The sequence below is a fragment of the Eulemur rufifrons genome, chromosome 2 (genome assembly GCF_041146395.1).
Source record: "Eulemur rufifrons isolate Redbay chromosome 2, OSU_ERuf_1, whole genome shotgun sequence".
Lineage (NCBI taxonomy): Eukaryota > Metazoa > Chordata > Mammalia > Primates > Lemuridae > Eulemur > Eulemur rufifrons.
Genome location: NC_090984.1, coordinates 17925096 through 17950545, shown reverse-complemented (window position 1 = coordinate 17950545; position 25450 = coordinate 17925096). Strand labels below are relative to the sequence as shown.

Here is a 25450-nt window from a genome sequence, read left to right as displayed (position 1 = left end):
CGGTGGCTCCACCTGTAATCCTAGCACTCTGGGAGGCAGAGGCGGGAGGATCACTTGAACTCAGGGGTTCAAGACCAGCCCGAGCAAGAGCGAGATCCCATCTCTACTAAAAAATAGAAAAATTAGCCCGGGTGTAGTAGTGCCTGTAGTCCCAGCTGCTGGGGAGGCTGAGGCAGGAAAATCCCTTGATTGCCACTGCACTCTAGCTCAGGTGACAAAGACTCTGTGCAAAAAAAAAAAATAAGTTTAGTCCAGGAGGGAATCTTGGGCAGGCCCACCCACATCACGAGAACCATTTGCTTTACTCAAAGGCCCTGATTTAAATGATAATCGAGTCTGAAAATATCTTTATGGGGACATCTAGAATAAAGTTTGGCCTAGCCAGTGGACACACAGATTAACATGGGAGGAGGGGCATTTTTGACACTGTCATTATCTTTCCCTCTGACCATTATTACAACTATTCCTATAAAGTAGAAGCCCTCTGCGGGCAGGGCGTTTCATTTTTCTACTGGGCCAGCAGGGAGTGCCCAGTGTCTGGCGCATCCTAGATGCTCAACCAACAGCATTATATGCATGAATCCCACACTTGGAGCTAGCGTTGGGGCCAGCACTGGGGCTCTTGCGTTGCACGAGGATTTGTGGTTTTATTACACGGTGCGCGGGGCGGCAGGCCGAGTCCTCTTCTGGGGACGGGATTCGAACCCGCAGCCCCCGCAGGGTCTCCCGGAGTCCCCGCTTCGGGAGGCGGGGCGGACGGGTGTGGGCGGGGCGGCCGAGGGCACCCGAGGACGCGCGTGCGTGCGTGCGTACTTGCGTGCGTGGGTCCCGGTGGGCGGGCGAGTCCACGGGGCGGGGCGGCGGGGGGGTGGCGCGCGCGGCGCGCGGGCGGAGTTGGCGGGCGCGCGCCGGCCTCCTCGCGCCGGGCCCCCCCGCGCGCGCGCGGCGAGTGGTTGCGCCCGGCCCCCGGCTCATTGTGCTCGACTCACGCCGGCTCAAGATGGCGGCGGCGCTGGAGGCCCCGAGCCTGTGACCACAAAGAGGGAGCCGGGGGCTGGACGGGAGCGCGGCGGCGGCGGCGGCGGCGGCGGCGGCGGCGGCGGCGGCTGAGGCCAGGCCCCCTCCCCTCAGCCTCCCGCCCCTCCCTCCCGCCCGCCCTCCTCCGCCCGCCCTCCCGCCGGCGGCCCCGCCCCTCCCCCAACCGCCCGCCTAGCATGGTGCGGCGGTCGCGCTCGCTGACATGGGGGAGAAGCTCGAGCTGAGACTCAAGTCGCCCGTGGGGGCCGAGCCCGCCGTCTACCCGTGGCCGCTGCCGGTCTACGTGAGTGCCGCCCCTCCCCCGCCTCCGGGCCGCCCCTCCCCCGTGACCTGGGACCCCCGGCCCCTCCACCGCGCGCTCCGGGCCCCGAGGGGACGCCGAGCCGGCAGCCGGGCCGCGAAGTGCCTGTTGGGGACCCGCGTTCGCGCCCTGCCGGGGTCCGCGGCCGTTCCCCGGGGGGTGGCAGCCGGCGCGCGCGGGACCGGAGCGGGACCCTGTGCCTCTCGGCAGTTCGCGTTGCTGTTGCCCCCAGGCGCCGTTGGCGGCTCGCTCCTGGCGCTGTCAGCGCGCTGCGCTCCCCTGTTGCTATTTTTGAGGACACCCTTTTCCTGTTCCTTCTCCCTTTTCCTCTTGGCTCATTTTTTTTTTTAAATTAGGAATTTTGTCCCGCTAATCTTGAATGGGCGGGACTGGCCTGACCCTGGGAAGTTAGGAAATTTTGTTCCCCTAATCTTGAGTGCGTTTGGGTTGGCCCGACCCTGGGAAGTTAGGAATTACTGTCCCCTTGATCTTGGGGACCCTTGGAAACGACAGGCCGGGTGGAACTTGGAAATGAGACCCCCAGGTGGTTCCAGAAGCCCACGCGGGGCGCCGGGGGTCGGTGTCACGGCGTCGGCCCGTGGCGGAGGCGGTGTGCCTGCGTCCGCGTGTCCCACTCTCTCGGTTCACGCTCCGGGCTGGGCAGCGCGCCTTTTGGGTGGGAAACGGAGTAGGCGCTGTTGGCGAGCGACTTCGGGGCGTCTGTTTTTGCACGCACTGTTTTCGGGGGGGACGGCCCTGCAGGGGACCCCGGCGGGGGAAACCCGCAAGCCCGGGGACTCCCGCGCGCGCTCGGCGTGTGTCAGTTGTTGGAAACGTGGTGTCCGGGGGCGGAGTCAGCGCGCAGCGAGCGCCCGGGTAGCCCGGGCTGGCGCGCGGCCCCGGGTCCTGGCGACTTGGAGGGTTCCGTGCGGCTTCCAGCCCGGCCGCGCGCTCACGCCCAGAGGCTGCCAGGTCTGGCCCTGGGGCTCTGGCTTTTCCGGTTGGGCAGCTCCGGGTGTGTGCCCGCGCCCGGAGCAGGGCGGGGAGATGTCCAACGACAGAAACTGAAAGCAGAGGTGCCCTAGCGCGCTTACAGATTTCCACCTTCAAACATTCAAAGCTCTCCAAGCCCTTCCTCGCCTTCCCCCCTCCGCTGTGTGCTCATCCTAGGAGGTGGTAGAAGACGTCTCACCATTTTAAACTTAATTTTTATTTCTTCCTCTTTTAGTTAGCATACAGTATAGCTCACCGTAGGGCACAGTTGTGTGAGTTTTGACAAATGCATGAAGTCTCTGAACCACTGTCACAGACCAGATGTGCAATGGTTCAGTCACCCCCCCACCCGCCTACACTTGGCTGATCCGTTCTTATCTGAAAGTTTTGCGTTTTCCAGAAAGTCAGGTGAATAGGCTCAGCCACATGTAGCCTTTTTGGATTTGGGGGGGGAGGGCTCGCTCAGAATGTTTCCGAGATTCACCCATATTGCTGGGGGTTTCAAAATTATCCCCTTTATTTTGCTGAGTCAAAGCCATTGGAGGGAGGACCAGCGATTGTCCCTTTGCGGTGGGTCACAAGACACATGGGCTGTGTCTAGTGTTTAGGGATTAGAATGAAACTGCCTTAAACATCTGGCAGGTCTTCCTGTGAACTTAGCGCTCACCTCACTGGGGAAGGTTGTCGGAATGGGACTGCTGGGCAGGTGTAAGTGTGCATCTCACATTTCTCCATCGTCAGAGTTGTAGGTTTTGAGTGTTGAAAGAGTTAAGAAATCCGTGGAGCCTGGTATCTGGGCCTTGGGCAGTGGTCTTGCCAGCTGCCTCTGTCCTTGTCCCCAATACTAAACTGAAAGTTCACGTGGAGACAGCTCCACTGTCCCGGCCTGGGCAATTTGTGACCTGACTGGCAGGCGCTGGTTGTAAGTAAGGCCTTCTGCTCAGGGCTGGCGGGAGCGCGCTTTCTAGTGGAGGGCGGGACTGAGCTGCCCAGTGCCTTGTCCTTGCTGGCCTGGACTCAGCTTGGCAGGGGACAGTGTGTGCTGGGCCAGCGGGCGGGCGGGCCCAGTAGAATTCTTAGCATGAGTAGCCAGCAGCTACCTTCTTACAACCTTGTGGTGACGGCTTCTAACTTTCCGTTCCCATTGAGGAATCTGGCTTCCTATGGGGAACGAGGGGGCAGTACTTTGTAGGAATTCATGTGCAGTGAGAATTCTGTGATTGCCACGTGAGGAACGTGGACTGTTTGAGAAGTGTAGGTTTTCGGAGGGCCAGAGTACTCAACCACACATTCGAAAGGACCGAGCACGTTTATTCCTGATATATTCCAAAAGCCCCTACTGAATACCTTCCCTATTTATGGGGGGTGCAGAGGCCAGTGAGCCAGCATTCTTAGTCTCAAGAAATTCATGGAATGAAGGTAGGTAGATGATAAACAAAAGAGTTGAGCAGATAAAATGCTGAGTACAGTGAGGTCCCAGAGGGAGAGCTGCCAGTTTTGTTCTGGGAGAGGTTGTGGGTGGCTTCTTGGGGGGAGGGGCTCATATTGGAGGAAGCGGAAACAAACCTCTGTCCATGCTCGGAAATGAGCCCTTTGGAAATGGGGTTTACCCTTTGCCAATAGAAGGGAGGGAGGGTGGTTTTTGTTACATGGCTTTAGAGTTCCTGGGGAACCACTTCCTGAGAGCAGTGCATGGTGGCACTTGTAAGGCAGGATGGACTTGCCCTTCTTTTGGTGGGAAAGGCGCAGGTGGACGGGAAGAACCTGAGAGGGCAGGGAGTGGGACCTTCCCCTTCCTGACTCACCGGCCTGTGGGCGGGCAGAGAGCCTCCCTGGCTGAGTGTCCCTGTTCTCTGATGAGCGCACGCTAGCCTGACCGTGGGCGGCAGTTAGTGGGTGAGTAGTAGCTGAGGGGGCGGAGTGAGCCATCCCGTCGTGACTCAGAAGTTATTTTCTGACTCTGACCTCTCTGTGCATGAGTGTCCTGCTTAATCCGAGCTCATGTGGGAGGCAGATTAACCTTTAGACTACTTTGTGTGGCTAAAGAAGTTGCCTTAGTAAAGGAAGGAATAGTAGGAGAAACCTGGTATTCCACATAGGGGTCCTAATAACACAGGCTGCTTCATCCTTATAGCGCAAGATGGGCTGTTCAGGAACTAGATACCCGGCCTAGTCTCCCTGAGATCGTACTGCTCTTTTTTTCTTCTTTTTTTTTTTTCCTTTCTTTGTTTCTTTTTTTTTTTTTTTAATTTAAGAGATGGGGTCTGCTTTGTTGCCCAGGCTGGCTTTGAACTCGTGGGCCCAAGCGATCATCCCACCTCAGTCTCCCGAGTAGCTGGGACTACAGGGCGCCACCACCACTGTGCACAGCTAATGTTATTTTTTTGTAATTAAAAAATTGGTTTTGAGATAATTGTAGATTTACACCGTTGACCTAAAAGAAGAAAACTGGGGCAAAGTTAATATAAGTAGAGATTTTATTTGGGCTAAGTTTGAGGACTGCACCTGGGAACATAGGCTCTAAGTTGCCCTGAACGTACAGTGAAAAGAAGAGCCAGTTCCTAAGTTGTTTGCCAAGAACTTAAAGTAATGTGAGTGATTGATTGACTGTATGCGTTGATCTTTGTGTCACAGAGTCCAGGGACCTGGAGATAAAGGGTGACGCTGCTAGGCTCCCGGGTTAGGCATCAGTGACTGAAGTCCCTGCTCCCAGCTCTGGGCCTGGCAAACTTTGGACACCTCCCACAGCTCAGACACCCTGGGCTGCTTCTCTTTCCTCAGCACTGGTGATGTGTAGGAAGAAAGCCAACGCGTTTCTCCTGTATTCATTCAACAGTCAGCACTCGGAATTCCAAATGTTTGGGGGTTTTTCACCATAGGCCCAGCAACCAACCAGTTCTGCAGCCGACAGCAGCTGGACCCTTCAGTTCAGTTCTGGGGCCAGAGGTTGAGGGCTCAGCCCCCAAGACTGCCCCTGCTTTAGATGCCAGTTGTGAGCCCTGGGTTCTTTTACCTGCTGTAAGTCGGGGGTCCCGTGACCCGTGACCCCCCTCAGGCTTGGTTAGCCTCCTTGAGCGGCCCACTGGACACAGGGAAACGCTCTCGTTGGCTGGTTCATGATAAAGGACCCGACAGACAGAGGATACCTGTGGACAGGGAGGAAGAGCCGCACCGGGTGCCACCCTTTAGGCACCTCTGGAGTTTGGCCATCTGGAAGCTCCCAGAAGCCAGTCCTTTGGGGCTTTTATGGAAGCTCCATTACCTGGGCTGGAGTGATCACATCCTTGACCACAGGTCACCTACTCCACCTTCTGCCCCTTGCCCCTTGCCCCTTGCCCCTCCCCACAGTTGGGGTGGGGCTAGAGTCCCAGCACTCTAATCCCGAAGCTCCCTGGGTGGCCAGCCACCAGTCAGCTCATTAGCATACAGCTGGACACTTATCACTTAGGAGATACCTAGGATTTTAGGAGGTAAGAGGACAAAGACCAAATGCATATGTCACAGGGTCACACTCTCCCAGTTATAAGAGATCACATAGAGAACCTGTTCGTTTACCCAGTTCCCCAGTGGTGGCCTCTTAGGAAGTAGTATAATTATGTCCTTGATGTTGATATTGGTGCAGGCAGGTACAGAATATTTTGGGGCCTCCTTTCCTCGCTGGAATCTGCAGGTGCTCATGTGTTTGCAGGTGGCGGGCCCCGGGCAGCATCCCTCCCTGCTCTTTCGACCTGATGTTCCCTCTTCCCTGGGTGCTGTCTCCTCCCTGCCTGGGGAGTGTGTCCTGGCCTCCCTAGTGGGTGGATGCTGTGCCTCGGTTCCCTTCTCTCGCCTGTGGTTTTATACCTAAGCCGCCTCTGTGCCCCGTCTGTCCCCCCACACCATTCCTGCCGGTCCCAGCAGTGGGTGCAGGCAGGGTGTGGGGTGTCTTGCAGTGATGCTGCCAGTGTCGACTGAGCACCTGCTGCCCCCAAGCAAGGCATTGGGGTGCTGGTGCAGCGGGGACCTGCGCTCTGTCCTCTCTGGTCCGCCGGGGCCCATGGTGGCCTTCAGTGTGTCCCAGGAACTCGCCTCCTTCTTTGGGTCCTTCTCTTCCCAGACTCCGTGTCCCCAGCTGCATTTTCTAGCGCCTCTCAGGGTCCCTGCCTTGCAGTGCTTGGGCCCTCTCCCTGCCCACAGCACAGGTTAGTGGCTAAGGTTTGAATACTGGCTCTGCCACTTCATGTGGCCATTGGAATAATCCGCATCTCTGTGGCGCAGTTGTGTCCCCTCTGTTATGGGATGAGTGGGACAGAGCACAGGAAGCATGTTAGAATCCCACCTGGCGCTTATGCGTGGTAAATGATGTTAACTTTGTTAATACTTTTGTGAACGTAATTTTAAAAACCTGACACTTTTTGTCAGAATTCTGACCAGTGGTGGGATCGGACCTGTGCGTAGCGGCTGCGTTCTGGCCTGGGCAGCACAGCTGGGCTCTGCACTCAGCCCCAGGCTGTGTCTGGGGCCTGAGGGGAGGGCCCAGAGGACCTGCATCCTGAAGGCAGCCTGCGAATGGGCAGAAGGTTTCTTTCCTGAAGGGATTTTTACGTTTGATGGCTCTTTTGGCTGTGATCTGTGAGGGATGTATAATGGAATTCTGTCCCCCACTTTGTCCCCATGAGGCCAGGGTCTGGGGCGAGGGGCTCACCCCTTGCCCTGCAGGACTTCAGGGGGGTGAGTGTGCTGGGGCTGGGGGTACGGCAGAAGGGACTGGTTTGGGAGAGGTTCCAACAGCAGGCAGGGCTGGTTCTGCCCCCAGGGGACACCACACCTGGTGATGTCGGGAGACATTGGGTTGTCACCGCTGGGCCTCAGGGAAGCCCAGGGACGCTGCTCAACACCCCACTGTGCACAGGGTGGCCCCAACACAGAGTGTGGGACCCTGAATGCCAGTAGCACTGAGGCTTAGCGGTGCTGCCCCATACACCATGCGCAGTTGTCCTCGCTGGTACTGAGGACCGAGTGCGTCTGATGGGCTCAAGGCCCAAACCTAGGCTTTCTGAAGACACTCACCCTAAGTGTCAGCAGTTCTTGTTAGGTCTGTCAAAAGCAACGCACTGTGTCCACCTAGAGGAGGAAACTGAGGCAGGGTTGACTTAACTAGGAGCTTACTGGGGCCAAATTTGAGGACTGCAGCCCCAAGACACATCCCAGTTGCTCTGAGCTTTGGCTGGAGGAGGGCAGTTAGGAGCGGGTTTCAAAGGAAAGAGCAGGGCAGTTCTTACGTTGCCTCATTAAAATAACATGATGCTCCTCCAGTGTTCTTTGTTTCACAGATAATAATGGGTGAGGGTCACCTTTTGCAACTGAGATACCTTCTGCAGGGGTTTATCAGCTGGGCTGGAAACTGCTGGGAAGGGAAGGAAGGACAGCTGCCTGTAAACAATGGCCCTTGGGCATGGGGACTGCCGTCACCTGCTGGCTCTCTGGGCCTGATGGGTTTTGCTTATCTCACCATCCCACTGCTCCGAGCTACTTTTCCTGCTCAATTGAGTGACACAAGCCGGTCTGCTCCTCCTGGGGTGGGCGTCACTGCCTTGGGGCCTGAGAGCCCCCTGCCCTCAGAGCTCTTACCCTCCAACAGGAAAGATGGCCTTGGGGCGGGTGGTGCTGCACCAGCCCTGGGTGTGGGAGAGGGAGTGCCCAGAGGGGAGAGTGGAGGAGCAGTGGGCAGGGCTGTGTGCCCAGGGTGGGGCTCCAAGTCACTGGCGCCTTTTCACATACAATAAAATTCACCCATTTAAAGTGTACAATGCAGTGGTTTTTAGTATATTCATAGATTGTGCAGCTTTCACTACTATCTACTTCTAGAACATTGTAGTCACTCCAAAAAGCCCCCTCCCCTTGAGCAGTCACTCTCCATCTCCTCCTGAGACCCTGACAACCATGAATCCACGTCCTGTTTCTGTGGCTCTGCCTATTCTGGACATTTCATATAAATGGAGTCACACACTGTGTGTCCTTCTGTGTCTGGCGTCTCTCACTGAGCACGATGTCCTCAAGGTCCCTCCACGCTGTGGCCTGTGTCAGAGCCTCGTTCCTTTTCGTGGCTGAGTGATATTCCAGTATGCGGAGGGACCAGGTGGTGGGGCTTTTGGCCTTCATCCTGGGGTGTGGTGCTGATGTCGAACCCCATGCCCAGGATGGGGAAGGGGTGGGATTGGCAGCACACAGCGCCCCTGGCTGTGTGGGTCCGGGGTAGGGTCTGAGCTCGCTGCTCGGGGAAGGGAGTCCTGGACTGAGCTGCTGAGCGAAGGTCTCACCAGTGCCCGGGCTTTTCTCTCCTCCTGTTACACCCGTGGCTGTGGCCTCAGCTTGGCATGGTCTGTGGTGGTGAGGCCTTTCCTTGGCTGAGGGCAGGAAGAGTTCTGGCGAGAACTCTTGGTCCACATGCCCAGCCTCCCTTCTGTGCCACTTCATGGCAAGTCGCTGGGCACTCACAGAGGGCACCTGCGTGGTTGCTGGGCAGCTGAGCAGTCAGAGGGCTATTGTTAGGAAATCCGTGGGAATGATCTTGTTAGCCCTCCTTGGTTGCAGCTGTGCCCTGGAGCTGCATGGCGCGCTCCGGTCATGTGGCACTCTTGCTCCTGTCCCAGCCCTGTTGTGAGCTGTGTGGACTTGGGCCAGGACCTTTGGGGACCATGGGTTCAGGGTCAAGTCTAAAGATGCTCTGGCAATTGGGCGCTGTAGGGTGACACTACAGAAAAGTGGGGTCACTGGCTGCTGTTGGGACAGTGCAGCTCTGGAGCCTGCTTCCCTGTGAGGTCCCCTCCCCAGCTGCCACAGTACAGTGTGCCGGGCTGAGGGGGCATTGCACAGTGACCACAAGAGTGCTCAGCACCCCACAGCTGGAGCAAGTTCGCACCGGGCTGTCCTGCTGGTCTTCTGGTCATCTGCTCTCGATGGTGGGAAGGGGCTGCTGTGCCTACTGTCTCACCTGCAGGGGCGTCCTGCTTCTGGGGGAGACCCTTCTCTCCCACTGTCTGGCCCCCCGGGCAGGTTCTCTGCCGAGGTTGCCTCTGCTGCCTGTGGCCCCTTCCTGCTTCTCCACAGTGACGGGGATGTTTCTGCATTGGCAATCATTCGCCAGAGGGCCCTGCCTCGCCTGGGTTTGGGGTTTTCCTTGTCACCTAGCGCCACTGTCTGCTGTCTCGGTTGTAAGCCGCAGAAGCTGGAGGCTGGCTGGCTGGCAGGGTATTTTTAGCTGTGGTTTTGTCTTGCGAGTACCTCCTTTGTTGCAGGGCCCTCTCGGGTCAGAGTTGGTGCCCAGGGTGGGCGGCGTGGAGCCGAGCCCTCTTTCCTGGTGATTCATTGCCTGGTCGTGTTTCTCGGAGTTGTGTTTCATTTGAGCAGAAAACATTCCCAGGGAGCCAGATGAATCACAGGTATGAGTATGGGAAGGCGCTATTAAAGTGTTGACTCAGCACCCCCTGCCTGAGAAAGATTACTTGCAGAAACGTCATTTGCCCTTTTCTGCTCTCCTTTGCAGCGTGACATTATTTTGGGGGACCACGTAATAGTCATTCTTAACATCAGTGCCACGTAGAAGTTGCTGTGGGTGGACTTGACCTTTGCCGCAGCCCTGTGCATCCGCTGCTGCCCTCCTACGGACAGTGGTCCTGCCCACAGCTCGGGAGGCAGTTCCCCAGCCCAGCAGTGACCCTGTGTCCCTGTCACGTGCCTTTGGAGTAGCTTGTGCTCCCGCCAAGCACAGGAGTCCAGAGATAGCTTGCGGTGGCCATTGCTGTGTGGACCGAGGGCCATGAGCCTGGGGTGTGTCTCTGCTGTGCGGATCTCACCAGGCTTTTCTGAACCCTGAGGGTCAAGGAGAGATGTCCCCTCTCTGGGCGGGTGGGTGTGTGGTGCCTGCTGGACTCCGACCGAGATAGGAGGTCTGGGAGGGGGCTGGCACACAGTGTGCCTTTCCAGTCCACGCCTGCCCCGGGCCTGGGGGACAGATGGGGAGCTGGGCCGTAGACGCAGATGACCTGTCCAAGGCCCCCTTCCCGAAGTGGAGTTGGATTCAGACTCCTGGTCTGTGGGTCATGAACCTCCACGCAGAAGAGGCCCACGTTTGGTAGGCTCTGGCTATCTGGAATTCCTAAACTGTGCTTGGACAAGGAGCCCCAAGAATGCTGCCCGTCCTCTTGCCACCAGGCCTCCCCCAGTGCCCTCTGTTCCTGACCCTTACTCCCCTCTGTCCTGAGGGCGCCTGTGAGCCTCTGCCTTCCAGCCAGGTCCCATCAGTGACTCCAAGGTTCTTGCTGCCCTTTCCCGGGATGGGATGAAGGGTCTCACCCTGCCTGCCCTCCAAGCCAGTCTTGAGAATGGGGTCAGGCCGCCCGAGCCCTCGTGCTGGTATGCTTTGCTTTCTATTTATTTGGGCACGTGGCCTCTCTTTTTGGGTTCCTGCTAATTTTGACCTGGTGGTGAAGGTGCTGTCATTATACTGTATTTGGTCGTGTTAAGAACAAACCATAAATCAGTTACCTTTGTGCCTTGCAGAAGAATTCCTCCCTAATTAGCTTAACCGTGGACTGAGACAGTGTAGCTCGACTTAAAGCAATCAAAGGCCAGGCATGTAATCCTAGCACTCTGGGAGGCCAAGGCAGGAGGATTGCTTGAGGGCAGGAGTTTGAGGCTGCAGTGACCTATGATTGATGATGCCACTGTACTCTACTCACGGTGACAGAGCAAGACTCTGTTTCCAAAAAAAAAAAAAGCAATCAAGAAGGAAGGTATGGCCAGGGGCAGTAGTTTTAGAAAGCTGAGGCGGTATTGCTTGAGCCCAGGAGTTTGAGACTAGCCTGGGCAACATATTGAGACCCTGTCTCTACAAAAAATAAGAAAAATCACTGTCTCTATCAAAAATAGAAAAATTAGCTGGGCGTGGTGGCACCTGTAGTCCCAGCTACTCGGCAGGCTGAGGCAGGAGGATCGCTTGAGCCCAGGAGTTGGAGGCTGCAGTGAGCTATGATGACGCCATTGCACTGTAGCCTGGGAGACAGCAAGACCCCATCTCTGGAAAAAAAAAATAAAGTTTGTTACAAGATCATGTCATAACATCTGAGCAGCACTGAGGGGTGGCTCAGGAGCCTCCTGCCTCTGCCCCTGCCTCCGCCATGTGTCTCTGGCCTGGCTGGGCGTCAGGGAGCCCCCGTTGTAGTAAGCTTTTCTCAGGCATAATTCACACATTGTACAATTCACACCTTTTAAAGTATATAGTTCACTGGCTTGTAATATATTCACATAGTTGTGTAACAATCACCACAATCAATTTTAGGACACTTTGCACGAAGAAGCCCCGTCCCCATCAGCAGTCACTCCCTACCTCCTCCCCTAGCTCCTGGCACCCACGAATCCATGTCTCATCTCTGTGGTTTTGCCTGTTTTGGACATTTCATATAAATGGAATCTCACACTGTGTGTCCTTCTGTGTCTGGTGTCTCTCAGATGTAGACACCATGGTCAGGAATGTGGGGGCCCAGCATCTCCTGGTGGGGATGGGTTGGGCGTGTCCACTGCCATGAGTAGCTGGGGAAATGTGGTTGTCTGTAGTCCTTGGGATGGGGGAGGGGAGGAAGCCTCAGGCCGTGGTCTCCAGACTGGGGCCTACATGGGGTTCCACCACCTGGTGAGGGTTGAGGGGTGGGGAACAGCAGCCCCTGCTCTTCCTGTCCGCCTGTTCTGTTCTGTTAGTGGAGTAGTCCCCATGTAAATGCTTACGTGTGCACTGGCAGGAAACTGTCTGTTTCTTTTTTTTTTTTTCTTGGGGACGGGTCTCCCTGTGTCACTCAGGCTGGAGTGCAGTGGTGTCATCACAGCTCACTGCAGCCTCTAACTCCTGGGCTCAAGTGATCCTCCTGCCTCAGCCTCCTGCATAGCTGGGACTATAGGCATGTGCCATGGCGCCCAGCTGATTTTTTCTATTTTTAGTGGAGATGGGTTCTTGCTGTTGTTCAGGCTGGTCTCGAACTCTTGAGCTGAAGCAATCCTCCTGCCTCGGCCTCCCAGAGTGCTGGGATTACAGGTGTGAGCTACCTCGCCTGGCTGTGGTCTGTGTTTCTCACTGATGGCTGTTCAGTCAGGCTTGCCGATCCCTGCGGAATGACAGACCTGCCTGTGGCGTGGGCCTTGGGAGTGGGACAGATGGGAGCCTTGTGCAGGGGGAGGGGGTCCGGTTCTTTGGGCATGATGTGTCCCACATCTGCTGGCCCTGTGGTTTTTACAGATGAGGAAACAGAGGTCCAGGAAGCTCAGTCACTTGCAGTCATGTGCTGGGCATGCGTGGATTCAGGCCTCCTAGGCCATGGCTCCTAGACTGGACAGGCCTCAGGGAGGAGTCGCAGTGGGCACGTGGAGGCCGGGCGAGGTGCCTGCACTGCCAGGGTGTGGGCGAGGAACCCGTAGCCACAGGGAGAACACGGGGAGAGCAGGTGGGCGGGAGCCACAGACTCCACCCAGCCCTGTTCCCTCTTCCCTGCTGGGGGGAAGCGTGCCAGGAACAGGTCCCAGAGTGTCCCTGGTGGTCCCTGCCTGGAAGGTGGGCTTGGGAGCCATATCAGTAGGAAATGAAAAGAGCCGATGGCGTGGACCATCCAGGAGGAAGGGTGGCCTCTGGTTGTCCAGGATCAACTCCGAGATCGCACGGCCCGACGGCTCTGAACTGTCCCTTTCCTTTCCAGGACAAACATCATGATGCTGCTCACGAGATCATCGAGACCATCCGGTGAGTCCTGGCACCCACTGTGGGGCATGCGGGGCGCTCGTGGGCAGGGGTGTCTGTAGAGCTGCCTGTCCGTGCGCCCTGCTGACGGGTCACGGTCGGCGTCCTCTGGGTGTGCTCACGCCAAGACACCACCTGGGTCCTCGTCCCTGTGCGCTGTCAGCGTGCTTCCCCGCCTGGCCTGCCCTCAGGGTCTGCACCCACACGTGTGATGACCCCGCTGTGGTTTTCCGTTTCTGCCACTAAGGAGTGAATCTCAGTGATTAATGAGAGAAACGTCAGGTGACTTTTCCTTCCCAGAGGAGCCCCCTGGGCTGTGATGTGTGCTGAATTCCGCTTGCTAACACCTTTAAAGGAGTCTGTGTTCATGGGGGCTGTTGGTCTGTAGGGTTCCTGTCTCATAATGACGTTGACTTTGCAACCCTTTGTCTCTCCCTGGTTTGGTATCAGGATGGTGCTGGCCTTGTGAAACCCTGAGCAAGTTGTTGTGGGGTTAGTGTCACATCTTAAATGTTTGGTAGAATCTATCTCTGGGCCTGGAGCTTTCTTTGTGGGAAGGAACTTGATTAGGAAAATGGAAGCCAGGCGTGGTGGCACCTGTCATTCCAGCTACTTGGGAGGCTGAGGCAGGAGGATCACTGGAGCCCAGGAGTTCGAGGCTGCTGTGAGCTGTGATGACGCCACTGCACTGCAGCCTGGGCTACAGAACAAGACCCTGTCTAAAAAAAAGAAAAGAAAAAAGGAAATGGAGCTCTTTAATAGGTGTAGGGCTATTAGGACATTCTGTTTCTTCTTATGTCCGTTTGGGTAATTTTGACTTTCAAGGAATTTGCTTGTTCCATCTGAGTTGTTGGGTTTGTTGGCTTACCATTTCTCATGCTATCCCGTTTTCCTCTTACTGTCTGTGAACCTATAGTGATGACCCCGCTTTTGTGGTTTCATCTAAGGGTGTGTCGGGACCTGAGCGAGGCTTACGAGAGTGATGGGTTGGTGTGTTTTCCCGTCTCTTAATCTTGGGGCCCCTCTCCATCTCGCTTTTCCTTGCAATGTGTGTGTTGAGGTAGCTCCCGTGTGTTTTGAGATTAGCGAATTCTTCAAATAATAGTTTTCTTTAGTTTCTAGTCGATATATTGCTTTTCCGGCTCAGCTTTGAGCTGCTTGGTTCCCTACTAACCTTACGGCATGTGAGTTCACTCAACTCCCGACAGCCACCATCGTTGGACTTTGGAGCCACATAAAATCTGCAATTTGCAACTTCACCATAAACTTTCCAGCAGTTGTTCTGAAATAATTTCTCCCTTTTCTCCTTCACGTTTTGAGTTGAGTAATGGGGGTTTGTGTGTTTATATCTGGTAGTAAACAATGTTTAAGAAAGTTGAATGTGGAAAACAGAGCTTGAGTGATGATATTCATTGTTGTATCTGCATTTCTGTTCCAGATGGGTCTGTGAAGAAATCCCAGATCTCAAGCTCGCCATGGAGAACTACGTGCTGATAGACTATGACACCAAAAGGTGGGTGGGGCTCTGCTGAGCTGCTCCTCCCCTGGGGACAGGCTCAGGGCTCAGGGGACACAGCCTATAATTAGTTCTTCTTAGATAGTGCAAGCCCATCCGAAATTTCCTTTTAGAGTTGGCTGTAGCCGCCATAAAGTTATTTTGGGAGGAAATGTTTATCAACTATTGGCAAAGGCTGTCAGAGCGAGGACATAATTGGAAACTGCACATTGTGGAAACTTGAGTTGCTATGTGTAAAATCACCCGAGTTAGCAAGCGCTCTTTTTATAGCAGGCGGCTGACTGCCAGAAGTCAGTGTTGCCGCCCAGAGGCGTGCCGCCAGGCTGGCCTGGGAGGCTCGGGCGCAGCCCCGTTCAGGTCACAGTTAGGTTTGGTGAGTAACTGTGTCTTCAGCCCTGTGGCCGCTTCTAGCAATTTCTTCCCAGCATCTCCTGGGTCTCAGAGGAGAGTCTTGTGGGTGGAGACGGGCAAGGCCGTCTCTGGAATGCCTGCCTGGGATTGTTTTGTTTTTCTTTGTGAAAAAAGGAAGACATTCCAGGCTCATGCCTATTTCAGCCCTCCAGAGGCCGCAGATGGATAGGGCAGTCCTCCCTTGGGCTGTGTCGTCCCGAGCTTGGGTCACTCCCTCTGACAGAGGGTCAAGCCCAAAGTAGCCCTGAAGCCCCTGTGCACCCAGCACCCGGGTGGATTTACCTCATTCGCATTCCGCTGTCACATGCAGAGGGGACTTTGGTCTGCAGTTTTAGGTTCCATAAACCCAGCTCTTGCTTCCCTGGCCTCGAGCCTTTCCCCATTCCATAATCTTCACCCGCGTTGTTAATCAGCAAGAAGAGAGTCAGATTGTGTTCAGGTACGGCCACAGCACGGGGGGACACTGTCACCTTCACTGGTCAGTTACAGAGGGTGTGAGGCAGGTACGGCCACAGCACGAGGCCTGCAGCCAGGTCTGAAAGGCCCTGAGCCCAGGAGCTCTGTCCCTGTGGGGTTGGGGTGCCACCCTCATGGCAGGAGGATGTCTCTCCTGGCCCTGTCCTCACCCAGGTGTGATTAAATCAGTCTCTGCTGATCACTGCTCGAGCTTTCTGGTGATCGGCCTGTCAATGTCCCTGTCACCCGGGGAAGCTCCTGGGGATTAGGGGTTCTGTGTCAGGACACAGGGACGGAGGGCAGACGCACATTTCTTACGATGCCACAGTGTTGCAGCCTGTGGGGAGGGTGGGCATCCAGTTGGGGCTGACCCCTCGTGCTCGTCCCGAGGTCAGCTAAGCGCCTGTCACTCAGCTGGCCACACGTGCGCCTGGCCCTGAGCCGTGAGGGTGTCAGCTGCTTTGCTGGCAGCAGCCCTGCTCTGGGTGTGGGTGTCCTTCCTCTCTGAGTTCGAGCCACTTAGGGAGTCAGAGAAGGCTGGAAGGATGTCAGAGCTGGAGCGGGGAGTGGGGCGGTCTCCTGGCATCTGCCTGAGGGATCAGTGTGACCTGGTGTCGGCACGCAGTGGAAGGTCCTGGTTCTCTCCCCATGCCTCCTGTCTGAGCAATGAGCCCGAGTTTCAGCCCCCAGTTCCTCTGAGCTTCCGCATTTACACGTTCTCCAGGAAAGGCTTCCAGGGAGTATGTAGAGGTTTTGGGTGGGTTTCCAGTGTCAAGGTCAAAGGCGAGATGTAAAAGTTTGAATACAAGGAAATGAAAATGCAAAACGGTGTTGCATTTATTCCTTTTTTGTCTGAGAACTGCGTAAGAAAACATGAGCCGGAGGCTGGGCGCAGTGGCTCACACCTGTAATCCTAGCACTCTGGGAGGCCAAGGCAGGAGGATAGCTCGGGGTCACGAGTTTGAGACCAGCCTGAGCAAGAGCGAGACCCCGTCTCCACTAAAAATAGAAAGAAATTATCTGGCCAACTAAAAATGTATATGGAAAAATTGGCTGGGCATGGTGGCGCATTCCTGTTGTCCCAGCTACTTGGGAGGCTGAGGCAGGAGGATTGCTTGAGCCCAGGAGTTTGAGGTTGCTGTGAGCTAGGCTGACGCCACAGTACTCTAGCCCAGGCAACAGAGCGAGACTCTGTCTCAAAAAAAAAAAAAAAACAAAAACACGAGCCGGAGATTTAGGTCTGTTGTTTAATCCACCCTTCCCTTCCGACGGTCGGGAGGGTGTGCGCATGGCTGCATGCGGCAGGGCTCTGCTGTCCCACCTCCCCGGCCCGGCCAGTGTCCCAAGTCCTTCGAGTGCAGTGATGCAGCCTTCACTCCAGGATTTTGATTTCAGGGTAGTGTCTTGTTCGCTGCTCCTGAATTCTCATGCTTGCTCATCTGCAGCTGCTGTTTAAGGAGACTGGATTTGTCCCGTTGAGTACTAGTCTTGAGTTGGAAAGGGAGAACAGGGAACACGGCCATGCAGAGCAGTTGCCCCGGTTATTTAGGGCAAGGAGGGGGCTGGGCGGCCGGGGGCTCCCCTCGTATCAAGAGGGTGCGACTGTGTAGCCCTGTCCGGCCGGCATCTTTGGGGAGAAAACCACCCCCTGCACGTGCGTGGAGTAGCAGCGAAAGGGCCCTGAGCTGGCCTTCCTGCCACAGACCCAGGGTTTCCCAACACTGTGGACATCGGGCTGCCATGCTCTGGGGGGCCGTCCTGGACACTACAGGTGTGCAGCCGTGTCCCTGGCCGCCACCCACTCTGTGCCTTTCCACATGTCTCCTGGGGTCCCCAGGTGAGAACCACATTGTGTGACAGTGTTTTCAGAGCAGGTCACTCCTTTGTTTCTTAATGCTCTGGACAGCATTGCTGTCCCTGTTTGCCAGTGGGGAGCCGGCAGCCGGGAAGATAAGTGGGTTACTCCAGGCAGAGACTGTGCAGCAATCAGCAGTTCCCCCGCCCCCAGTTCTGAGTCTGGACAGGCAAGGCTGGGGGTCCTGCCTCCATGGCTGGAAGGGGCGCCTCCTGTCGTCACAGCCGCAAGTCGCTGGGTCTTCCTGGGGCCCGACCAGGCTGCACCGTGTGGGACCCTGTAGAAGGTGGAAGCGTACGTACTAGACATGGCACACTGTTTGGTCAGGGCTGCAGAGTAACACCTGGAATCGTTCTGGAGAATTGAGTAGCATTGAAAGATCTCCAGCAATTTCCTCCTCCTGTATTTAGCACATACTACTTGTACATTTGGACATGTCAGAGCTTTTTAAAACATTTTATGCACAGAAGCAATGGTGCCCCCCTCCCTCCTGCAGAGCTGGGCTGTCGTGGTACTCAGTCCTGGCTGTTCAGGTAGAGGGAGGCCTGCTGGCCTCCACCCAGGCGTCCTGGCCTGGGTGAGGTGGTGGCTCTCTCCGCCAGGGAAGGGAAGAGAAGGGTCCCCGGCTGGGTCTGTCCACACGTGGCTGGGTGCAGAGAGGGAGGGCCCTGAGTTGGTCCCACACTAAGGCCTGCTGGGTGCCCTCGGCCGTGGGTTTGACCTGTGAGCTCAGCCTGTCCAGGCTGTGGTGCCTGTGCGTGTGCGTTGGTTGCGGGTTTCCCCTCGTTGGGCCGGAGGCGAGGCTCCTGCCCAAGGGTTGCGGTGGTTGGTGGCTGCCGTGGGCACCCGGCCCCATCTGACGCTGCCAAGTCCGACACTCTGCCCTCCCTGGGAAGGTCCTGGGGCTTGTGCTGAGCTTCTGGTGACCGGTGTCTTCCCTTGCCTTTTCCAGCTTCGAGAGCATGCAGAGGCTCTGTGACAAGTACAACCGGGCCATCGACAGCATCCATCAGCTGGTAGGTGGCCTTGCCCTCTTGGCCTGTCGCCTTATGTGGGCCCAGTTGTGGCTCTGGTCCCCATCCCTGGGGTGGTTCTTCACAGTGCTGGCCCCAGAACCCTCTAGACCACTTAAGTCACCACCTGGGAGCTCTGGGAGCCCCTCTAGAAACCCAGGATCGAATATGTAGGTGGGGTGAGAACCACTGCCATCGCAGCAGGCATGGCGTGGGGTGTCCTAGGCCGTCTACGAGCTGGGGGCCACTTGCTGGGTGGGAGCTGGTCACGATTTGCTGTCTGAGGCTGCTCCCTGGGAGCTATCGTGTTCGCACACACCTGCACTCCTGCGCCCTGTCCCCTGGGCGGTGGCAGGGGTGGGTGGCCGGCAGCAAGTGCATGGGGGTCTCTCCTGCAAGTGGGGAGGCCGGGGCAGGAGCAGGCTCCGGGGCCCAGGCTGCAGATCGGGTTCTACCCCAGGCTGAGCCTTTCACAGGAAGTGGGTGCCTGGTTAGAGAGTGACCCGTGCAGCAAGTGCCCAGCAAGCTGCCAGGCCAGGCAGAGGCAGAAGGAATTGTCCCGCCCCTCCTGTCCCAGCTGCAAGTTAGAACTGAGAAAAAGGGTACGTGTGCCCGCTCATGCACATACAGGAGCACACACCCTCATGCACACGCACACTCGTGTGCACGTTTTCCCAACTGGGGAAAGTACCCAGGTCTCAGTGTGGAGGGGCTGCCTGTGGCCTGTGTGACGTGTCTGTGTCCCTTCCTGTCCCCAGTGGAAGGGCACCACCCAGCCCATGAAGCTGAACACGCGGCCGTCCAACGGGCTCCTGCGGCATGTCCTGCAGCAGGTCTACAACCACTCGGTGACTGACCCTGAGAAGCTCAACAACTATGAGCCCTTCTCGCCCGAGGTATACGGGGAGACGTCCTTCGACCTGGTGGCCCAGATGATCGACGAGATCAAGATGACCGAGGATGACCTATTCGTGGACTTGGGGAGTGGTGAGTGTCGGTGTCGGCGGCCGGGGTTCGCTCTCCCAGGCCATACTTTCGAAACTCCACTCAGGGAGGAGTTTCGGCTGGAGAAGGGCGGAGGTTCCAGGCGTCTCACCCTGAGGGCTTCCGTGTCCCCAGCCCCGGCCCGTGCCTGCAGCGGACCTGCCTCTACCCTTCAGAGCCTTTGGGGAGCAGCCCGGCTCACGGTTGGCAGACACGCATGCGGTGGACACTCTCTCATTCAGTGAACTCGTTAGGCTGATGGATTCCTGACCAGACCCCCAGTGCGGGTCACAGTGCTGAGGGGGTGTCTGTCGGGGCCGTCCTGGAGCCGTCCCGAGGCACCTCGGGCCTCACCAGACACCAGACCTGGAGCTCAGATGCAGAAACCCTGTCTTGGTGCCAAGGAAGGGGCCCAAGGACAGGGATGAAGGGGACTTCTTTGTGATGTTACCTTTAGTTTACGCCCTTTTTAAGTGGACAGTTGGTAACTGATGTGCCATTAAGAATGCACATCTCTAGTTCCCAAGTCAGTATCTTTCCATATGGCCCTGCAAAGCCATGTGGTTTATACGTGTCTGCGGTCTCTGTCCCTCCCTGCTATAACAGAACACTGGAGCCTGGGTGACACGTAAACAGCAGACATTTATTCTCACAGTTCTGGGGGCTGGAGGTCCACGGCCAAGGCTTTGGCAGGGTCGGTGTCTTGTAGGAGCCGGGACCCAGCCTCTGAGATGGTGCTGCCTGCCGTGTCCTCACAGGGCAGAGGGCCATGGCCTGGTCACTTCCTGGGATCCCACCTCTTACTCTTGTTGCCCTGGAGCTTTGTAGCATCTCCTCAGGCTCATCCTTTCTAGATGAGGCTCCAGTGTCCTCAGGCCACCGTTGTACGTGTTTCTAATTAGCGTGTTTATGGTTGTTCACATTCAATATGGAAAGCGAAGTGGCTCAGGCACATCACGTGAAATGCAGACTGGCCTCCCAGGAGGAGAGAGGGTTGTGCAGGCCCTGCTGCCCGGTGGTACCAGTCTGCAGGCCTGGCCCTTGCCTTCTGGCCCAGACCACCTGGCAGCACGTGGATACTGTGGTCAGAGGCTCCGTTCTGGCTTATGGGGTCCTCTGCTGCCCCCAACCCTGCTTGGGCCTTGGCCGGCTCCCGTTGAGCTTTCAGGAGGCACTCGGTTCTGCTTAGGCGCGATGCCAACTGCCCCTGCCCTGCAGTGGTGGCCTGGAGGGTAACTTGGGGTGTTGAGGAGCCACTCAGCCTGCTGAACCTCCAGGAGCCATGTCTGAGTCTGAACAGTGACTCAGTCTGAACAGCGGGGCCCTTAGACTGAGACCAGATTCCAGTTTTGGGGGCCATGGCGTGGTGTCCACGGGAGACAAGACGTGCCAGGTGCCCTTGTGGCTCTGTCGGGGGCCTGGCTCCTCAGAGGCCTCCTGAGTGAGCCCAGAGAGCGTCCCATGGCTTCCCTGTTGGCTTCAGTGCCGTGTCCTGCGGCTCATGCCCTGACTCTGGCATGGGCCTCCCCGGGTGGTGTCCCGGCCTCTTTCCTGGGCACCATGGGTGTCTGACACACTGCCTCTCTCTTTGATTGAAGGTGTGGGCCAGGTCGTACTCCAGGTCGCTGCAGCCACCAACTGCAAGCATCACTATGGCGTCGAGAAAGCAGACATCCCAGCCAAGTACGCGGAGGTGAGTGGTCCTGGGGGCCCGGGATGTGTGTTGGAGGTGGGGGCTGCTCAGAGGAGGCGGGCGCCCTGGGTGGGCTTCCCTCTTGCGTGGTGGTGTTTCTGGGCCTGGATGGTTTGGCTAAATCAAGGGAGGCCTGTGTGTGCAGTGCTTCCAGCCTCCCAGCAGATCTAGGTGGAAGCCCTGGTGGAGTCCCTGTACCATCGGGGTGGTGGAGTGGCCTGTGATGGAGATGACTTGGTTCCGCCCCTGGCATGGCCCCTCTTGGCAGCCATCCTAGGCTGATGCGGCCCCCAGCCCGGCCCCTACCTGACTCTGGTTCCTGCTGGGGCGCTGGCCTCCCTGCTGTCCCTGTACCTATTGTCCTGGGTCTGCCCAGGTTTGGGGGTCAGGGGTCTCCCCACCACAGAATGTGGTTGGAGTTTGGGGCACACTGTGGTTTCTGGTTGACTGAGAGTCAGGAGGCTGTGTGGGCCCCACGTTGCCCTTCCTGGCTCTGTGTCCCCTGGGGCCCCCACCTGTCTATCCAGCCTGTCCCTGTGGGCCTTGTGGGCCCTGGGCATGTGGAGGGCCTGGCCGGCTGGGTCTGTGACAGGCTTTGGTTTCTCCCCTGCAGACCATGGACCGAGAGTTCAGGAAGTGGATGAAATGGTATGGAAAAAAGCATGCAGAATACACAGTGAGTGCCATCGCGCCATGCCCGCGGCTACGACGCCAGCGCCAGCCTCCTTTCCTCCTCTCCCTCACCCCTCCTTTTTGTTGTGTGGACACATGGCACTCCCTTCTGACTCTCATGGGACCACCTGGCTCCCGAGTGGGGCTGGCACTGTGAGCCTTTGTTAGCGCCTCCCCTTCCTTCCCTCTGGCGGGAGCCTCTGTGTCCTTCAAACGCATGTGGTGAACACAAGCCGTGTGAAGGACAAGGGACTTGTGGTTCTGTGGCACAGAGGCCTCAGAGACGGGTCAGGCCCATTGGCTCTGGGGCAGCTCTGGGGTCACCCAGGGGGCCCTGGCTTCTCCCCTCACCTGTCCTCATTCGCGACTCCCTCGTGGAGGGCTCCAGCCTCCCCACTGACAAGGTGGCGGATGTGGCACGGGCGGGGTTCCTTCCTAGCCCTTACGTGATACGGTCTCAGGAGTGCTCGGGCTCCCCCGATGACCGTCCCCTGGGAGCTGTGCGTATCTGGCCGTGCACATGGGCGCCAGTGTCAGTGGAACGCGCTGGGGGTGGGAAGGGGATGCTCTTTAGGTAACAGGAAGGACGGCTCTCCTGATTGAGGCGGTTCATTCTTTAGACGGCGCTCGTGAGAGTAGCAGCTCCTCCATCGTCCTCTCAGGACGTCTTCCTACTCTGTGCTGTTCCCCTCAGACACCAGAGCCAGCGTTGTGTCTGCACACACAGCCATGGCTGCGGCAGGCACTGCTCCCAGGGCAGCATCCCAGGCGTGCGTGAGGCGGTGTGCCCGCTCCGACGTCCTCACACGTGCCTGGCCTGCAGAGTGCGTCAGCCCGGGTCCCTCACCTCTGCGCTCCTCAGTATCCCCCGTCATCCCAGCACCACGGGCCGAGGTTGGGGCCGGATCACTGAGGTCCCCTGGCCCTGCACGGCCTCCTCCTCTCCCTGTCGGGGTGGTGTGGGGTGCTGACTGGAGCTGGACCCAGAGTGTCGGAAGTGGGAAGGAGGCTGCTTCCCGCTCCCCAGACTGAGAAGGAGCCATGAGCGCAGGGCGGCCTTTGGGCACCCCCAATCCAAAGAGAGGTCCCTCCTGACCAGGCAAGAGGAGCTGTGGGGACAGGAGCAGTGAGTGCTGGCAGGACAGGGTGTGGTGGCGTGAGGATCAGTAAACCCCAGCAAGGGGTATGTGACGAGACACACTGAGGCCGACTGCTTGTCCTGGGTGCTGGTGCTGACCCAGCTGCGGATTGAAGTTTGCTTGTTTCGGAGTCCGGCGGTGGCAGGGCTTGCACGTGTGAGGCTGGGGCCCAGCTGCCCTTCCCTCCTCTTGGCGAAAGGCTCTTCCAGAATTTCCTCCCAGCAGAAGGCGCGTGTTGTTCTCTGTCCCCTGATGTTTCTGAGTGTCGTTCAGGGTGACCATGCGGTGAGCCCATTTGGGTGGTTCTGCTAGCCTGGTGCCTGTGTCCGTTGTATTCTGGCTGGAGGTTCCTGAGGCTTCACGCACCCGGGAGGGAGAGCCATGTGGTTCCAAGCGCAGTGTGGACGTCGGAGGAGGACGCAGGAGGAGGGAGTGTTGGCGGTGGGGCTGCCCTGGGCAGTCGTTCCTCCTTCCTTCTTCCGCGTCTTTGTCGTTGACAGTGGCAGCACCTGGCCTGCTGGGTTTGGGGTCAGTGAGGCGGCTGCGAGTGGTGCCGTCTCATGGGGCACAAAGGAGGTGCTCCTCGCGCTGCCCTTGTGCGGGTTAGGGTGTCACGGTCGTGCCAGTGGCTCCTGAGATGTGGCTGGGAGTGGGATTCTCGGAAAAGGATGCCATTCCTTGTGGCCTTGGTGTTGGTGTCCAGAGCAACCCACTGCAGGGACGTGGCGGCATCTGTGCCAGCCTGTGCTTCAGCATCGGCCCTCGGCTTCTGAGAGCGCCCATGTCACGGCCAGCCCTGCTGTCAGTCAAACAGCCTTAGCCTGTTTCAGTGCCCTTTTTGGCGGGAACTTGTATCCTGAAATTTGAAAAACCCCTCCCTGCAGCTTCCTGTGGCTTTGACCAGGTGCCCTGGTTGGCATGCTGGAGTCCTGCCTTCCGTTCCTCAAGAAGCAAAGAGGAAAACCAGGAGCCTAAAAATAGCACGGTGACTTTTTCCAGGCCCAGAACCTGCTTCTGGGCTGAGGCGGGCTCACCGCCCCGCCACAGAGGCTGGCACGGACCAGGCCGGCAAGGACCGGGCCAGTGCTGCCGGCTGCTGCCAACTCTGCCCTGGTCCTCCTGGAGCCTGGAGCCAGCCCCCGGGCAGAAACTAGGCCAGGCTCAGCTCTGTGCTGTCGGCCCCTTGCAGTGGTTGCTTGCGTCCAGAGCGTGAGCAGAGCTAGCAGCACCTCTGGTGGCTGTGGCATCAGTGAAGTACCACGTGAGGAAGGCCCACAGCTGCGGGTGGGGCTGCCTCTGCAGAGGCTCTTCCTGGTACTCTGTGTAAGATCTGCCACCCTCCAGGGATATATGTCAGGACTGTGACAGGGCTGGCCCCAAGACAGGGTGGCTGCCCTGATGGGACAGTTGGCCAGGGCTGTGTTTGAGGCCCTGGCACATCCTGGCCTGGGTCACGTCCACTGTGGCCTCCCTGGGAATGGCTCTGGTGATGGTGCCGGGCTGCTCGGCACATTGGCAGGACAACAGGGCTGCAGAGGTCTATGGCCTCCCTGGAGGTGCCGCCCATGGTAGAGACAGTTTAGGCCCAGCAGCACCTGAGGTGATACAAGGTGGGGCCCATCCAGGCTCCCGGACACCCCAAGGGCAGCCTCACCGGCGCCTTCTGTGGACACAGCCTGCACTGCCATCAGGGACTATGGGCCTGAGTCACATCTCCAGGCCTGGTGGCTTATCTGGGGTGCCAGGGAGATGCCGGGGCTGCTCAGGGCGGAGGGAGGCAGAGACGGGGACGTGGGGGCCTGGGGATGTGGAGGCGTCCCAACACCCAAGGCTCAGGGTGGTCACCTGTCCTTCCTACGTCATGCCCCGTCTCTCCCATCTGTGGGTGGCCTCTTGGAGGACGTGTGGCTGCTGCTGGCCCAGGTGGACGGCCTTGTCGCAGTGGGGTAGCCACCCGCTCGTGGGGCCATTTCTGGGCTGGGCACCAGGCCTGCGGTGCCATGTGAGGTGGGTGTCCTGGTCACTGCATGGCCCACAGGGGTGCCGGCGTGGGCAGCCGTGACGCGTAAGCTGGTACTCCTCGTCCCCCCAACCCTGGCACCCACGAATCCATGTCCCGTCTGTGTGGATCTGCCTGTTCTGAACATTTCATATGAATGAAATCACACACTGTGTGTCCTTCTGTGTCTGGCATCTCTCACGGAGCACGATGTTCTCAAGGTCCATCCACGCTGCAGCCTGTGTCAGAGCCTCGTCCCTTTTCGTGGCTAAGTGATATTCCACGTGTGGATGGGCCACGTGTGACGCTAGGCTATTCCCACCTGGCTGTTGTGAGTCATGTCGTCCATCATAGGCATTTGTGTGCTGATTCCTGTGGACATATTTTTATTTCTCTTGGGTGTAGATCTAGGAACAGAGGAGGTGGTGTCTTTTTGAAGAAATATGAAACCAGATACGTCGGTTTTCTGAACGTTGTGGCTCTGGACGTAGGTTAATGAGAGCTGCTCTCCCTGACAGACCTTGGTCTGTGGAGGGTGGAGGACAGTAGTCTATAACCAGAGCTGCTGTGTAGCAGGCAGTCGCCTGGTAGAAACTGCTCTGTGTCCAGCAGGGGCCG

The 25450-nt window shown here is 57.6% G+C and overlaps 1 protein-coding gene across 2 annotated transcripts in view; it reads left to right on the top strand.

Moving 5' to 3' along the window:
- Positions 1-973: 973 nt before the first annotated feature.
- DOT1L (DOT1 like histone lysine methyltransferase) overlaps positions 974-25450 on the top strand; it is a 49634-nt gene continuing 25157 nt past the window's right edge. For both annotated transcript variants that reach the window (XM_069480836.1, XM_069480827.1), the window contains exons 1-7: positions 974-1321; positions 13054-13097; positions 14533-14607; positions 18285-18348; positions 19104-19332; positions 20928-21022; positions 21636-21698. In XM_069480836.1, coding sequence (XP_069336937.1) covers positions 1241-1321; positions 13054-13097; positions 14533-14607; positions 18285-18348; positions 19104-19332; positions 20928-21022; positions 21636-21698 — 651 coding nt within the window. In that variant the 5' untranslated portion in view covers positions 974-1240. The remainder of the gene's footprint in view (positions 1322-13053; positions 13098-14532; positions 14608-18284; positions 18349-19103; positions 19333-20927; positions 21023-21635; positions 21699-25450) is intronic.